The sequence below is a fragment of the Somniosus microcephalus genome, chromosome 20, assembly GCF_052327205.1.
Source record: "Somniosus microcephalus isolate GS21.2 chromosome 20, FLI_Smic_1.0, whole genome shotgun sequence".
In the NCBI taxonomy this organism is placed as follows: domain Eukaryota; kingdom Metazoa; phylum Chordata; class Chondrichthyes; order Squaliformes; family Somniosidae; genus Somniosus; species Somniosus microcephalus.
The window spans coordinates 67,836,973-67,854,086 of record NC_141006.1 but is presented as its reverse complement, the minus strand read 5'-3'; the positions used below and the strand labels follow the sequence as shown (position 1 = coordinate 67,854,086).

At 44.6% G+C, this 17,114-nt stretch overlaps 1 protein-coding gene across 1 annotated transcript in view; it reads left to right on the top strand.

Moving 5' to 3' along the window:
• The window catches only part of LOC147103374 (protein phosphatase EYA3-like), a 48,818-nt gene that overhangs the window by 6,726 nt on the left and 24,978 nt on the right, over positions 1 to 17,114 (top strand). The window contains exons 4-7 of the mRNA XM_085963119.1: positions 2,940 to 3,028; positions 3,122 to 3,305; positions 5,483 to 5,622; positions 6,345 to 6,428. Of these exons, the coding sequence (XP_085819245.1) occupies positions 2,940 to 3,028; positions 3,122 to 3,305; positions 5,483 to 5,622; positions 6,345 to 6,428 (497 nt within the window). The remainder of the gene's footprint in view (positions 1 to 2,939; positions 3,029 to 3,121; positions 3,306 to 5,482; positions 5,623 to 6,344; positions 6,429 to 17,114) is intronic.

Below are 17,114 nucleotides of genomic sequence, written 5' to 3'. Positions count from 1 at the left end.
TCTCCGATTTTTATCGCCCGCACGCCTCCAACCTGACTCCAGGGGCTTAGGAAAATCCAGCCCATAAAAACAGACAGTAAAAGCTTCTATAGGTATGTAAAAAGGAAAAGATTAGTGAAATTAAATGTGGGTACCTTACAGGCTGAGACAGGAGAAATTATAATAGGGAATAAGGAAATGGCAGAGAAATTAAACAAATACTTGGGGCAGGAATTTCATTGGGCCGTGGAGGCGGGATTGGAGGTGTGTGGAGAGTTAAAATCCCGAAATCGAGGGGCACAAACCCATCCTGCCCCCAACCCGCCTCCATGCCAGTTTCAAAGGAGGCGGGTACCCAACCCGCACTGGGACCCGCCTCCCCGAGGCGGGAAGGGGATTAGTGCCAATTAACTGCCTGTTAACAGGTAGTGAACAGGCAGTTTTTAGCCTAATCCCTATTTTCATTCTTGAAGTGTGGGATTACTAACGGCTTCAATACACGCCAAGTTAGCGAGGCGGGCCGTCGGGCTGAAGGGCTTGGAGGGGTCGAGATGTCTGGTGTTCAGGTGAGTGATGGCTGCATGAGTGCAGAGGTAAGTGTGTTTGGTGTGTTTAAAGTGTTTAAAGAAGTTTTACTTACCTTTACAGCCTTCCTTCCTTCAGGTCTCGGGAGTCCCTCATCTCACCGGCACAGAAAACAGAATGGCCGCGATCTGTCAAGAATTGCAGCATTCAGCTTTCTGTTCCGCGGAGATCTCTAAATCAGCCTGAGAGGAAGGAATTAACTTGGAGTACAGATTGTCAGAGTTTGACAGCTTCAAACAGCTGTCAAACGCTGATATTTCATCTGTCAAAAGGTCTTGACAGATGAAATGTCAATCTGTGACGTCACCTGTTGCCGGGTGGCCCTTGATTGGCCTGCTGAGCCCGCTGGGCGAGCTCAACAAGGTCAATCAAGTCAAAATCACGTGGGTTGGCTACAACTCGATGGAGGCGGGACTACAACCCCAAAAGTCGTTGTCCCGCCTCGTACCCATCTCCTCAATGAAAATCCAACCCTTTGTGTCTGTCTTCATGGGTGTAGACTCAAAAAACTTCCTGGAAATAGTGGACAACCATGGGTCTAACAAGAATGAGGAACTGAAAGATAGTATTAGTAAAAAAGTAGTACTGGAGAAATTAGTGGGACTGAAAGCCGATAAATCCCCTGGACCTAATGGCCTACATCCTAGGGTACTGAAAGAGGTGGCTATAGAGATAGTGGAGGCATTGGTTGTCATTTTCCAAAATTCCATAGATTCTAGAACAGTTCCTGCAGATTGGAAGGTAGCAAATGTAAACACACTATTTAAGAAAGAAGGGAGAGAGAAAACGGGGAACTACAGAGCAGTTAGCCTGACATCAGTAGTAGGGAAAATGCTAGAATCTATTATTAAGAACGTGGCAACAGGGCACTTAGAAAATAATAATAGGATTGGGCAGAGTCAACACTGATTTATGAAAGGGAAATCGTGTTTGACGAATCTGCTGGAGTTTTTTGAGGTTGTAACTAGCAGAATAGATAAGGGGGAACCAGTGGATGTGGTGTATTTGGATTTTCAGAAGGCATTCGAGAAGAGGTTATTAAACAAAATTAGGACTCATGGGATTGGGGGTACTATAATATACTTGAATGGATTGAGGATTGGTTAACAGACAGAAAACAGAGAGTAGGAATAAACGGGTCATTTCGGATTGGCAGGCTGTAACTAGTGGAGTACCACAAGGATCAGTGCTTGGGCCCCAGCTATTCACAATCTACATCAATGATTTGGATGAGGGGACCAAATGTAATATATCCAAGTTTGCTGATGATACAAAGCTGCGTGGGAATGTAAGTTGTGAGGAGGATGCAAAGAGGCTTCAAGGGGATATAGACAAGCTAAGTGAGTGGGCAAGAACATGGCAAATGGAATATAATGTGGAGAAATGTCAAGTTATCCACTTTGGTAGGAAAAATAGAAAAGCAGAGTATTTTTTAAATAGTGAGAGATTGCGAAATGTTGGTGTTCAGAGGGACCTGGGTGTCCTTGTACACAAATCACTGAAAATTAACATGCAGGTACAGCAAGCAATTAGGAAAGCAAATGGTATGTTGGCCTTTATTACAAGAGGATTTGAGTATAAGAGTAAAAACATCTTACTGCAATTATATAGGGCCCTGGTGAGACCACACCTGGAGTATTGTGTACCTGTTTGGTCTCCTTTCCTAAGGAAGGATATACTTGCCATAGACGGAGTGCAACGAAGATTTCGCTGACTGGTTCCTGGGATGGGGGGATTGTCATCTGAGGGCAGATTGAGTAGACTAGGCCTATATTCTCTGTAGTTGAGAAGAATGAGAAGTGATTTCATTGAAACATACAAAATTCTTACAGGGCTTGACAGGGTAGATACAGGGAGGATGTTTCCCCTGGCTGGGGATTCTAGAACCAGGCGTCACAGTCTCAGAATAAGGGGTCGGCCATTTAGGACTGAGATGAGGAGAAATTTCTTCACTCAGAGGGTGGTGAATCTTTGGAATTCTCTACCCCAGAGGGCTGTGGAGGCTCAGTCAGTGAGTATATTCAAGACAGAGATCAATAGATTTTTGAATATTAAAGGAATCAAGGGATATGGGGATAGTTCAGGAAAGTGGAGATGAGGTAGAAGATCAGCCATGATCTTATTGAATGGCAGAGCAGGCTCGAAGGACCAAATGGCCGACTCCTGCTCCTATTTCTTATGTTCTTATGTTTAGAAATATTTATATTAGCTGTATTTACCTTGTGAAATATCCTCATTATTAGTAACAATCCTGTATTTTTCTTCAAGTTTTTTTGGTTTTTATATGTTAGGGTTTACTACAGATATATTGTCCATGCACATATATTTATATGTATTTTTTGAAAGTGCTTTAACTTTTATTTTATTTTTGACAGGCAAAGGTTGCCTGGGAACTGGTGTTTATTTTGGCGGCGCTGCTGCTCCGGTTGTTACCAGTGCTGCAACTCCCAGCAGTTCTAATCAGGTAGGTCATGTGTTTTCTTTCTCTGTCATATTTTGAAACTACTTTTTTTCTAAATAAAATTATTTTTTGCCCCTATCCATGTTGTTTATGTAGGATTATCCTTCCTACGCCTCTCTTGGGCAAAGCCAGTATGTACAATGTTTTCCCAATTCAAATGATGGAACCACAGTGACTCCAAACTCTCTGCCTGCCAGCAGCACCTCAACAACTGCCGCCTACCAGATCCAAAATATGCAAGCAGAGGTTTCCAGTTCAACAGGCCAGGGTTTCCAATCAGGTAATGTGTTTTACTACAGTTCTGTTTAGAAGCTAGTCCGTTAACATCTACAGTACTGTTGTGCAACTGTAATGCTTTGAGCTTAATGCACTACTGCATAAATCTCTTAAAGGGATACTGACTTTGCAAAGGTTTTGGAATTTTTTTAGGTATCGGGGGGTGGGGGGCAAGGAACATGTTGAGCCTCAGGGACTGATGATGAGGTAATTAAGATAAATATTCTACACTCTTGGCCTTCCCAAAGAAAAATGGTGTTGGGGGCTAGGTGAGCACTTCATTTACATTAAAACTAGTCTCTTCTTTTGGCAGTAAAGTTCTTATTCTATGGAAGCCTATCAGTTTGTGTAGGGACCGTTAAAAGTCAGTTTTTACTGATTTCCACTGATACATTTCCACCAATAAATTCCTGGATTTCTTTTTTTGAGGATGGTGTGGGTAGTGAAGGGGCTAAAAATTGATTTTGCTCCCAAACCTGATGAAAAAAGTCTCCATTTCCCATTGTTTTCTTACCAAAAATCAGGTCAGGAGATGCACACGAATCACATGAGTAATATTGTGTGCTGTACGTGCCATTCTGATGCATGTGCATCTCTGAACCCAATTTTTGGCGGTAAAAGAAACAATGTCTGTGCAATTTGGACTTTTAAGAGGACCTGGATCAACTTTAGGTACGGCTGTGAGGACTTTATTTTTTAATACTATAGAAACTGTCAGTCTTTCTTCTTTGGGTGTGGAATAAGATCAGCAGTGCACTGACATAGTTACCACACTAATAGTTCTGTATAGACAGAGGTCATCAATCAAAGGCTGACTCAGGTCACATACCAAGGAATTGTTTACTAAAAGCAAAATTACAACTGTCCCCCTCTGCATAATCTCCAACAATTTTGAATTTCCCACCATCATAGTGCCAGCTAAGTGGCCAGTGCCACAATCAACAAATATACATTCTTCAATTTTACTTCCAATTTTGGGGAAAGAAACTGTCCAGGGGTAATGAGTCCAATGCTGAGGCCCATAAAAATGCTATCTGTTAACTCTGTAAATAATCTAGGTTGTCAACTGACTGTGTCCCTTGCTTGGTTTTTTAGAGTTTTAGTAATATTCAAAATAAAAGCATATCTTTCCCTGATTTTTTTATTCTGAATTTACCTAAGTTTTTTCAGGGGTTTATTTTTATTCCCACTAATTTTCTCAGGTTTTCGAATTGACAATAAAAACTGACTTTAATGGCCCTTGGGTATGTGGTACACTTGCTCAATAGAAGCACCATAGACCTATGTGACCTGTTCTCCTTCCACGTGCAATAGTTTTCCCTAATTTTGTTTGATGTTTGCGTGTATTTGAACTATCTTCAGCTGATCATTTGTAAGTTTTGACTCATAGGGACCACGAATGAAAACTGCAATTTGCTGTGAATATTAATGAAGCAACTTGGGAGAGAGCCAGAAAGTAACAGCTAGCTTTTTGTTTAGACACAGTCTTGTTATTTCGTGGGAGTGGCTACTCCTCTTTTAGGTGGTGGTAAACCTTATTTTGAGGCTCTGGGGGTTTTGGAACAATTTGGATCATTTTGGTTTTGATGTACTGTAAGTCTTACAATAGCAGATGAAAGAAATTCACCAAACATGGAGAAAAAGCCTCTAAAACATGATATTTACTGGCCAGTTTAAATCCAAACTAAAAGCAGCACTTTTGCTGTGATAGAAAATGTTCTCAGATTCTTGTTCATTGTCATAATCTTGATGTTGTTACATTATTCTATTGGGGTAGAAGAGAGCTAACAACCAGTATCCGGTATAAAATGGAGCTGGATTTATGTGGCTCAATCTGCTGAAAAGTGTCAGTATTGCAAAAGGAAAGTGAAGCTGTTGGAAGGAAGTGCTCTCGTAGCATTTGAATGAAGTTAAAACTCCACAGACCTACTTCTCTTCTTAGGCATGGTTGGTGAGGATCGTCGGAAAGAATAATTCGATTGTTTGTAACAAAAATTATCAATTTTAAACGGAGAATCGACTAAATCTGGGTTGAAAGACCAGAAAAACTTTAAAAGCCAGCTCTTGAGTTTTTGCAGCAGTACGAACTGTAAAAATGTCGGTGTTTTTAAAGGAATTTGCATGTGTTAAAGTTACATATTGACTCTCAAAAGTATTGGCTTGATTTTGTTTCGTGTTCAGGAGATCCTGGTGCAGTTCAAAGTCTGTCACCCACAATAGTAAAGCAGCTTGAGGAGCAATCTCGTAAAAATCCAGGTGGGAAATCCAGGGGTAAAGGAAAGAAGAGTTGTTCCTCGCCACTACCTGATAATGAACCGGAGGTACATTTAGGTTTTGACCAAACTTTTGTGGAGGATGGAAGGGGCAGTAGGGGCAAGCTAATTGTTTTAGAGGTATTGCTGTCTGTTGTCATACATAAAGTTACTATTCATTAAAAATCGGTGGTTGTCCACACCCAGCCTGAACAGTCTGTAGTTTACAATGAGAATTTCAGCAGCGAAATCTTATTTACTGACCTGATTGCTTTCGAGAGAACAGTTTGGGAAAACATCAGCTGAACTATCTTGTCACCGACCCTATAGTTTTAATTAAAAAACAAAACTTGATTTAAGGAAGATATTGAGAATGTGGCTGCTGCTGCTAGAAAATACAGAGGCTACATATTCCATCAACACTTTGAGTTTTTAAAAAGACCTTTGGTGCACTTAAACTTAAAAGGTCTTCTTCCATGAAATATTTTCCCCCTTTTCGGCAGTATGAGTACTGTTGACTGAACCAGCAGTGGATCCTCACCACCATCCTGCAAAGTGTCTTGAACTTGCTGTTCGTCATCTTGGTACAAAATTGTTAGGAATGGAAACATCGAACTACGGTGAACAGAATCAAAATAAGAAATCTAACAGAACTGTTGTGTTCAGTATGAGGGAATGGCTAAAGCAACGTATGCTGGGATAGCTATTTCACAGAGATTCAGAAGATTTAACATGGCAACTTATCCCTTACGTGTAAAAAAATTATATTCTTTCTCTGTGTTCCTTTACAGCGTGTGTTTGTGTGGAACTTGGATGAAACCATTATCATCTTTCATTCACTACTTACCGGGTCATATGCACAAAAATTTGGAAAGGTAGGAAATGACTAAAAGCTTCATGTAAAGCTGGCTTAATGGCTGAGTATTAAAGGTGGACCAACACTAAAACAAATTTGCAATGAATTAGTTTTGACAAGTCTATTGTACTTCAGATGATATGCATCAAAATTTCTGGCGCACAAAGCAATCTTTTCCAAAATGCAGATAAACTATCCCATCAACAGAAAATGCTTTGATTGACTTCAGGAGTGAAACATTTTTGTTTTTAATAAAGAAAGCCAGTCTGATTGCTAATTGAGCTGAGGACCTGTTAGGGGCACTCAGCCTCCAGTTGACCTGAGGAACCCACAGCAATTACACCTTGTGCTCTTAAAGAGACGCATCAAGTTACTCTTTAGGCAAATAATGCTTTGTGTTTATAATATACTTGTCTTTATAAAACAGTGTGTCCTCCAACCTTTACCGTTACTGGGAATGCTAGCACAATGGTTATGTTACTGGACTAATAATCCAGAGGCCTGGACTAATGATCCAGAGATGTGAATTCAAATCCTACCACGGCAGCTGGGGAATTTAAATTCAGTTAATTGAATGAATCCTGAATAAAAAAACTAGTATCAGCAAATCAAAATCAAATCAACTTTTTATTGTCATTGTTAGTGCACAAGTGCAGTACAACGAAATGTAGGCTTGCGGCTCCCGAGAGTGTACATTTAGATTAAGACATTTAAACATTCAACATGCATTTGGCTTGTAATACATTAACATAAACATAACCATAATAAAGTGCATTGGCAGATGTGCAGGCTTTAGAGTTTATTTGTGGAGTTCAGTAGGATGACAGCCCTGGGAAAGAAGCTGTTCCTAAATCTGGTCGTACGGGTGCGAATGCATCTGTAGCGTCTCCCAGATGGCAGGAGGGCGAACAGACTGTGGCTGGGGTGGGTAGGGTCTTTGATGATGGACCGTGACCTCCGTAAACAGCGTTTCTGGTATATGTGCTCTACGGTCGGTAGCCGGGTGACCCTGAAACTATCAGATTGTCGTAAAACCCCATCTGGTTCACTAATGTCATTTAGCAAAGGAAATCTGCCGTCCTTACCTGGTCTGGCCTACCTGTAACTCCAGACCCACAGCAATGTTGTTGACTCTTAATTGGCCTCTGAAATGGCCTAGCAAGCCTCTCAGTTGTAACAAACCGCTACAGAAAACAATAATAAGAATAAAACCGGACGGACTACCCAGCATCGACCTCGGCACTGGCTTCGGACATGACAACAGCATACCCAGCCCAGTCGACCCTGCAAAGTCCTCCTCACTAACATCTGGGGACCTGTGTCAAAATTGGGAGAGCTGTCCCACAGACTAGTCATGCAACAGCCTGACATAGTCATACTCACAGAATCATACCTTTCAGCCAATGACCCAGACTTGTCCATTACCATCCCTGGGTATGTCCTGTCACACCAACAGGACAGGCCCACCAGAGGAGGCGGCACAGTGGTATACAGTCAGGAGGGAGTGGCACTGGGAGTTCTCAACATTGACGCCAGACTCCATGAAGTCTCATGACTTCAGGCCAAGCATGGGCAAGGAAACCACCTGCTTATTACCACCTACCGCCCTCCCTCAGCTGATGAATCAGTACTCCTCCATGTCGAACACCACTTGGAAGAAGCACTGAGGGTAGCAAGGGCACAGAATGTACTCGGGGTGGGGGACTTCAATGTCCGTCACCAAGAGTGGCTTGGTAGCACCACTACTGGCCGAGTCCTTAAGGAATAACTGCCAGACTGGGCCTGTGGCAGGTGGTGAGAGAACCAACACGAGGGAAAAACCTACTTGACCTCGTCCTCACCAATCTACCTGTCGCAGATGCATCTGTCCATGACAGCATTGGTGGCAGTAACCACCGCACAGTCCTTGTGGAGACGAAGACCCATCTTCACAATGAGGACACCCTCCATCGTGTTGTGTGGCACTACCACCATGTTAAATGGGATAGATTCAGAACAGATCTAGCAGCTCAAAACTGGGCATCCATGAGGCGCTGTGGGCCATCAGCAGCAGCAGAATTGTATTCCACCACAATCTGTAACCTCATAGCCCGGCATATCTCGCACTCTACCATTACTATCAAGTCAGGGGACCAATCCTGGTTCAATGAGGAGTGCAGAAGAGCATGCCAGGAGCAGCACCAGGCGTACCTAAAAATGAGGTACCAACCTGGGGAAGCTGCAACACAGGACTTCATGGATACTAAACAGCGAAAGCGATCCCACAACCAACGGATCAGATCAAAGCTCTGCAGTCCTGCCACATCCAGTCGTGAATGGTGGTGGACTATTAAACAACTAACAGGAGGAGGAGGCTCCATGAACAGCCCCATCCTCAATGATGGTGGAGCCCAGCACGTGAGTGCAAAAGACAAGGCTGAAGCGTTTGCAACCACCTTCAGCCAGAAGTGCCGAGTAGGTGATCCATATCGGCCTTCTCCTGATGTCCCCACCCTCACAGAAGCTAGTCTTCAGCCAATTCGATTCACTCCACACAGTATCAATAAACGGCTGAGCACGCTGGATACACACTGGGCCCCGACAACATCCCGACTGTCGTGCTGAAGACTAGTGCTCCAGAACTAGCTGCACCTCTAGCCAAGTTGTTCCAGTACAGCTCCAACACTGGCATCTACCTGACAATGTGGAAAACTGCCCAGGTATGTCCTATCCACAAAAACAGGACAAATCCAATCCAGTTAATTACCGCCCCATCAGTCTACTCTCAATCATCAGCAAAGTGATGGAAGGTGTCATCGACATTTCTGTCAAGTGGCACTAACTCACCAATAACCTGCTCACCGATGCTCAGTTTGGGTTCCGCCAGGACCACTCGGCTCCAGACCTCATTACAGCCTTGGTCCAAACATGGACATAAGAGCTGAATTTCAGAGGTGAGGTGAGAGTAACTGCCCTTGACATCAAGGTAGCATTTGACCGAGTGTTGCATCAAGGAGCCCTTGTAAAATTGAAGTCAATGGGAATCAGGGGGAAAACTCTTAACTGGCTGGAGTCATACCTAGCACAAAGGAAGATGGTTGTGGTTGTTGGAGGTCAATCATCTCAGCCCCAAGACATCGCTGCAGGAGTTCCTCAGGGCAGTGTCCTAGGTCCAACCATCTACAGCTGCCTAATCAATGAATTTCCCTCCATCATAAGGTCAGAAGTGGGGATGTTCGCTGATGATTTCACAGTGCTTAGTTCCATTCGCAACTCCCCAGATAATGAAGCCATCCATGCCCACGTGCAGCAAGACCTGGACAACGTTCAGGCTTGGACTGATAAGTGGCAAGTAACATTCGCGCCACACAAGTGCCAGCCAAGAGAGAGTCTACAACAAGAGAGTGTCTACCCACCGCCCCATGACATTCAATGAACGCCATTACCATCGCTGAATCGCCCACCATCAATATCCTCGGGGTCACCATTGACCAGAAACTTAACTGGACCAGCCACATAAATACTGTGGCCGCAAGAGCAGGTCAGAGGCTGGGTATTCTGCGGCGAGTGTCTCACCTCCTGACTCCCCAAAACCTTTCCGCCATCTACAAGGCAGATAAAGCCCACCACCATTCACGACTGGATGTGGCAGGAGTGCGATGGAATACTCTCCACTTGCCTGGATGAGTGCCGCTCCAACAACACTCAAGGAGCTCGACACCATCCAGTACAAAGCAGCCCGCTTGATTGGCACCTGATCCACCACCTTAAACATTCACTCCCCCCACCGCCGGTGTACAGTGGCTGCAGTGTGTACCATCTGGAAGATACACTGCAGCAACTCGCCAAGGCTTCTTTGACAGCACCTCACAAACCCGCGACCTCTACCACCTAGAAGGACAGGGACATGGGAACACCACCACCTCCAAGTTCCCCTCCAAGTCACACACTATCCTGACTTGGAAATATATCAACGCCGCTGGGTCAAAATCCTGGAACTCCCTTCCTAACGGCACTGTGGGAGTACCTTCACCACACGGATTGCAGCGGTTCAGGAGAGCGGCTCACCACCAGCTTCTCAAGGGCAATTAGGGATGAGCAATAAATGCTGGGCTTGTCAGCGACGCCCACATCACGGAACGAATTAAAAAAAGTGGCAAGTGCCACAGGTGATCTGCTCATTGTATAATTTTCACAAATTTCTCTGAATGTTAAATAGAAATTTACAGAATGATGGTGAAACTAATAAGTGCTCTACTCACCAGCACGCTAATTTAGGCTCCAATGTTAAACAACGCAGCAGAGCTGAACTGGTTACTGTGCCAGCTAACAACTTTCTGCATGCCCAGGTAGCCAGGTAAAGACAGACTGCTAGCACTTAAAACCCGGTTAAAATTAAAATGACAGTAAGAAGGAGACACGGAGTCGCTGATTATAACTGGTAGCATTGCATTTTACATGCCAGATGCATAAGACTTAAACACCATGGGCTCATGAAATATACCTGATACTATTTCCCGTTTTACAACATGTTAATGCATATCAGTTGTGGCTTGGTTGGTAGTACTCTCGCTTTTGAGTCAGAAGGTTGTGGGTTCATAGTCCCAGTCCAGAGACTTGAGCACAAAAATCTAGGTTGACACTCCTGTGCAGTCGGAGGTGCCGTCCTTTGGATGAGATGTTAAACTGAGGCCCCGTCTGCTGTCTCAGGTGGACATGAAAGATCCCATGGCACTATTTCGAAGAAGAGCAAGGGGAGTTCTCCCCGGTGTCCTGGCCAATATTTCTCCCTCAATCAACATCACTAAAAAAAAACAGATTATCTGGTCATTATCACTTGCTGTTTGTGGGAGCTTGCTGAGTGCAAATTGGCTGCCGTGTATCCTACATTACAACAGTGACTACACTTTCAAAAGTACTTCATTGGCTGTAAAGCGCTTTGGGACGCCTGGTGGTCATGAAAGGCGCTATATAAAAGCAAGGTTTTTTTATCATTACAAAAGTTGTTTTTTTTAAATGCCCCTCTAATTTTCTCCCTTTCTCTCCTGAAGCATTGGCTTGTGTTGGCGAGTGGTTGATGGGTCCCAGCTTTCCAAATTCAAATGTCCTATTTGAATTTCCAAATAGGATATTACCATTTTCCATATGTGAACCTAAACACTGTGGGCAGGATTTTCATTGGGCCGTGGAGGCAGGATTGGAGGCGTGTGGGGGGTTAAAATCCTGAAATCGGGGGGGGGCACGAGCCCGTCCCGCCCCAACCCGCCTCCGTGCCAGTTTCAAAGGAGGCGGGTACCCGACCCGCACTGGGACCCACCTCCCCGAGGCGGGAAGGGGATTAGTGCCAATTAACTGCCTGTTAACAGGTAGTTAACAGGCAGTTTTTAGCCTAATCCCTATTTTCATTCTTAAAGTGTGGGATTCCCGACAGCTCCAAACCACGCCAAGTTAGCGAGGCGGGCCGTTGGGCTGAAGGGCTTGGAGGGTTTGAGATGTCCGGTGTTCAGGTGAGTGATGGGTGCATGAGTGCAGAGGTAAGTGTGTTTGGTGTGTTTAAAGAAGTTGTACTTACCTTTACAGCCTTCCTTCCTTCAGGTCTCGGGAGTCCCTCATCTCACCGGCACAGAAAGCAGATTGGCCGCGATCTGTCAAAAGTTCCAGCATTCAGCTTTCTCTTCCGGGGAGATCTCTAAATCAGCCTGAGAGGAAGGAATTAACTTAACAGATTTTCAGTGTTTGACAGCTTCAGACAGCTTCAAACAGCTGTGAAACGCTGATATTTCATCTGTCAAAAGGCCTTGACAGATGAAATGTCAATCTGTGACATCACCTGTTGCCGGGTGGCCCTTGATTGGCCTGTTGAGCCCGCTGGGCGGACTCAACAAGGTCAATCAAGTCAAAATCGCGTGGGTTGGCTACAACTCGATGGAGGCGGGACTACAACCCCGAAAGTTGTAGTCCCGCCTCCTACCCGCCTCCTCAATGAAAATCCAGCCCTTTGTGTCTGTCCTCATGGGTGTAGACTCAAAAAACCTCCTGGAAATAGTGGACAACCATGGGTCTAACAAGAATGAGGAACTGAAAGATAGTATTAGTAAAAAAGTAGTACTGGAGAAATTAACGGGACTGAAAGCCGATAAATCCCCTGGACCTGATGGCCTACATCCTAGGGTATTGAAAGAGGTGGCTATAGAGATAGTGGAGGCATTGGTTGTCATTTTCCAAAATTCCATAGATTCTAGAACAGTTCCCGCAGATTGGAAGGTAGCAAATGTAAACACACTATTTAAGAAAGAAGGGAGAGAGAAAACGGGGAACTACAGAGCAGTTAGCCTGACATCAGTCGTAGGGAAAATGCTAGAATCTATTATTAAGAACGTGGTAACAGGGCACTTAGAAAATAATAATAGGATTGGGCAGAGTCAACACGGATTTATGAAAGGGAAATCGTGTTTGACAAATCTGTTAGAGTTTTTTGAGGTTGTAACTAGCAGAATAGATAAGGGGGAACCAGTGGATGTGGTGTATTTGGATTTTCAGAAGGCATTCGAGAAGAGGTTATTAAACAAAATTAGGACTCATGGGATTGGGGGTACTGTAATATACTTGAATGGATTGAGGATTGGTTAACGGACAGAAAACAGAGAGTAGGAATAAACGGGTCATTTCGGATTGGCAGGCTGTAACTAGTGGAGTACCACAAGGATCAGTGCTTGGGCCTCAGCTATTCACAATCTACATCAATGATTTGGATGAGGGGACCAAATGTAATATATCCAAGTTTGCTGATGATACAAAGCTGCGTGGGAATGTAAGTTGTGAGGAGGATGCAAGGAGGCTTCAAGGGGATATAGACAGGCTAAGTGAGTGGGCAAGAACATGGCAAATGGAATATAATGTGGAGAAATGTCAAGTTATTCACTTTGGTTGGAAAAATAGAAAAGCAGAGTATTTTTTAAATAGTGAGAGATTGGGAAATGTTGGTGTTCAGAGGGACTTGGGTGTCCTTGTACACGAAACACTGAAAGTTAACATGCAGGTACAGCAAGCAATTAGGAAAGCAAATGGTATGTTGGCCTTTATTACAAGAGGATTTGAGTATAAGAGTAAAAACATCTTACTGCAATTATATAGGGCCCTGGTGAGACCACACCTGGAGTATTGTGTACCTGTTTGGTCTCCTTTCCTAAGGAAGGATATACTTGCCATAGAGGGAGTGCAACGAAGATTTAGCTGACTGGTTCCTGGGATGGGGGGATTGTCATCTGAGGGCAGATTGAGTAGACTAGGCCTATATTCTCTATAGTTTAGAAGAATGAGAAGTGATCTCATTGAAACATACAAAATTCTTACAGGGCTTGACAGGGTAGATACAGGCAGGATGTTTCCCCTGGCTGGGGATTCTAGAACCAGGCGTCACAGTCTCAGAATAAGGGGTCGGCCATTTAGGACTGAGATGAGGAGAAATTTCTTCACTCAGAGGGTGGTGAATCTTTGGAATTCTCTACCCCAGGGGGCTTTGGAAGCTCAGTCATTGAGTATATTCAAGACAGAGATCGATAGATTGTTGAATATTAAAGGAATCAAGGGATATGGGGATAGTTCAGGAAAGTGGAGATGAGGTAGAAGATCAGCTATGATCTTATTGAATGGCAGAGCAGGCTCGAAGGACCAAATGGCCTACTCCTGCTCCTATTTCTTATGTTCTTATGTTTAGAAATATTTATATTAGCTGTATTTACCTTGTGAAATATCCTCATTATTAGTAACAATCCTGTTTTTTTCTTCAAGTTTTTTTGGTTTTTATATGTTAGGGTTTACTACAGATATATTGTCCATACGCATGTGTGTAGTCGTTGTTGTAGTCCCGCCTCCTACCCACCTCCTCAATGAAAATCCAGCCCAGTGTCTGTATGTTTTTGGTCACGAGCCTATTCCTGTTCTTTAGGAATCTTCCAGCAGGAGTCACTGGACAGTGATCAGGAACAGAAACCATGGCCGCGATTTCCCCTATCTCGGCAGGTCCGTAGCGGGTGGCGGGTCCTGACCCTGCTGCTGGGTCCCAACCTAGCTGCTGTCTCCAGCCCGCTCTGTAGAATGATTTTACGTTGATTGGGCTTGTTAAGCCTGCCCAGTGCGTTTGCCAGCCAATTGAAGGAAGTGGGCCTGATGACATCATTTGATGACGCGTCATCAGACGGTTTCCTTAAAGGGACCATGCGCAAATTGATTTTCTCAATTGCGCTATCAGTATTCTACAGCATTGAAGTGCTGCAAACACTGGCATGCACTGCACAGAGGTGCAGGGCTGCACCCAGGCTTTCCCATGACTCACAGCACGTAGGGAGGATCTCTTCCCTTCCAATGGGTGGAAGAGACCTCCCCAGGAGACCAACGCAGCCTGGTTGCACATTGCACAGGAGGACACAAGCAGGGATGTCGTCAGGAGGACCAGGCTGCAGTGGCGCAAACCTTTCAGTGATCTCAGTAGATCACGAAACGTTACTGTAAAGCCACACTCAACCTCATCCTGCTGTGCCACTCATCATATCCCCATCACTCTGCCTTCCCTACCCTACTCCTGCCCATCTTTACTCACACCAACCCACCTTGCACCTCCACCCATCCCTCTCTAATGTAGCTGTCAAATAATGAGATGATCCCATGGTCATACAACTGCCGACCTCCTTACCTGACGTAATCCCCAAGCAGCGTGGACCCCGTGGGCGACCTCATAAAATGGTACGGTGAGCTCAAAATACTTTTAATGGGCTGTTAACGAGGTCATAATGACCTGGATTGCCTCCCCTGCTGCTGCGTGTCAGGTCTGTTTAGCCCTGACTGATCCGACATCTGGGAAAGTTGCTTGGTGGCGGGTTTTATAATGGGAAACAAGGAAATGGCAGACCAACTAAATACATACTTTGGTTCTGTCTTCACAAAGGAGGACACAAATAACCTCCCAGAGATGCCGGGGAACATAGGGTCTGATGAAAGAGAGGAACTGAAAGAAATCAGTATTTGTAGGAAAATGGTGTTAGGAAAATTGATGGGACTGAAGGCCGATAAATCCCCAGGGCCTGATGGTCTACATCCCAGGGTACTTAAGGAAGTGGCCCTAGAGATAGTAGATGCATTACTGGTCATCTTCCAGAACTCGATAGACTCTGGAACGGTACCCATGGATTGGAGGGTAGCTAATGTTACCCCACTATTCAAAAAAGGTGGTAGAGAAAAAGCGGGGAATTATAGACCGGTAAGCCTGACATCGGTAGTGGAGAAAATGCTAGAGTCTATTATAAAAGATGTAATAGCAGAGCACTTGGAAAGCAGTGACAGGATCGGACAAAGTCAACATGGATTTACAAAAGGTAAATCATGCTTGACTGATCTACTGGAATTTTTTGAGGATGTAACTGGTAAAATAGATAAGGGAGAACCAGTGGATGTGGTGTATTTGGACTTTCAGAAGGCTTTCGATAAGGTCCCACACAAGAGATTAGCGTGCAAAATTAAGGCACATGGGATTGGGGGCAAGGTATTGACTTGGAATAGAGAACTGGTTGGCGGACAGAAAGCAAAGAGTTGGAATAAACGGGTCGTTTTCCGAGAGGCAGGCAGTGACTAGTGGGGTACCGCAAGGATCGGTCCTAGGACCCCAGCTGTTCACAATATATATTAATGATCTGGACGAGAGAATTGGATGTAATATCTCCAAATTTGCAGACGACACAAAGCTGGGCGGGAGGGTAAGATGCGAGGAGGATGTCGGGAAACTCCAGTACGATTTGGACAGGTTGGGTGATTGGGCAGAAACATGGCAAATGCACTATAATGTGGATAAATGTGAGGTTATCCACTTTGGTGGCAAAAACAGGAAGGCAGATTATTATTTGAATGGCAATAGATTGGGAGAAGGGGAAGTGCAAAGAGACCTGGGTGTCCTTGTGCACCAGTCGCTGAAGGTAAGCATGCAGGTGCAGCAGGCGGTTAAGAAGGCAAATTGTATGTTGGCCTTCGTAGCAAGAGGGTTCGAGTACAGGAACAAGGATGTCTTGCTACAGTTGTACAGGGCCTTGGTGAGACCACACCTTGAGTATTGTGTGCAGTTTTGGTCACCTTACCTGAGGAAGGACGTTCTTGCCATGGAGGGAGTGCAGCGAAGATTCACCAGGCTGATACCTGGGATGGCAGGAATGACGTATGAGGAGAGATTGTGTCGATTGGGCTTGTACTCACTGGAGATTAGAAGATTGAGAGGGGATCTCATCGAAACCTATAAAATTCTGTCAGGTCTGGACAGACTAGATGCAGGAAGGATGTTTCTGATGGCCGGGGAGTCCAGAACCAGGGGTCATAGTCTAAGGATAAGGGGTAAGCCATTTAGGACTGAAATGAGAAGGAATTTCTTCACTCAGAGAGTGGTGAACCTGTGAAATTCTCTGCCACAGAGGGCGGTGGAGGCCAGTTCATTAAATATATTCAAGAAAGATTTGGATATATTTCTTGAGGCTAAAGGGATCAAGGGATATGGGGAAAAGGCAGGGACAGGGTACTGAATTTGGATGATCAGCCATGATCACATTGAATGGCGGAGCAGCCTCGAAGGGCCGAATGGCCTACTCCTGCTCCTATCTTCTATGTTTCTATGTTTGACAGCGGGTTCCCGACCCGCTGTTAAAAAAAAATTTCCCACCCGACCCGCCACCGAATGCGCCCACTGACC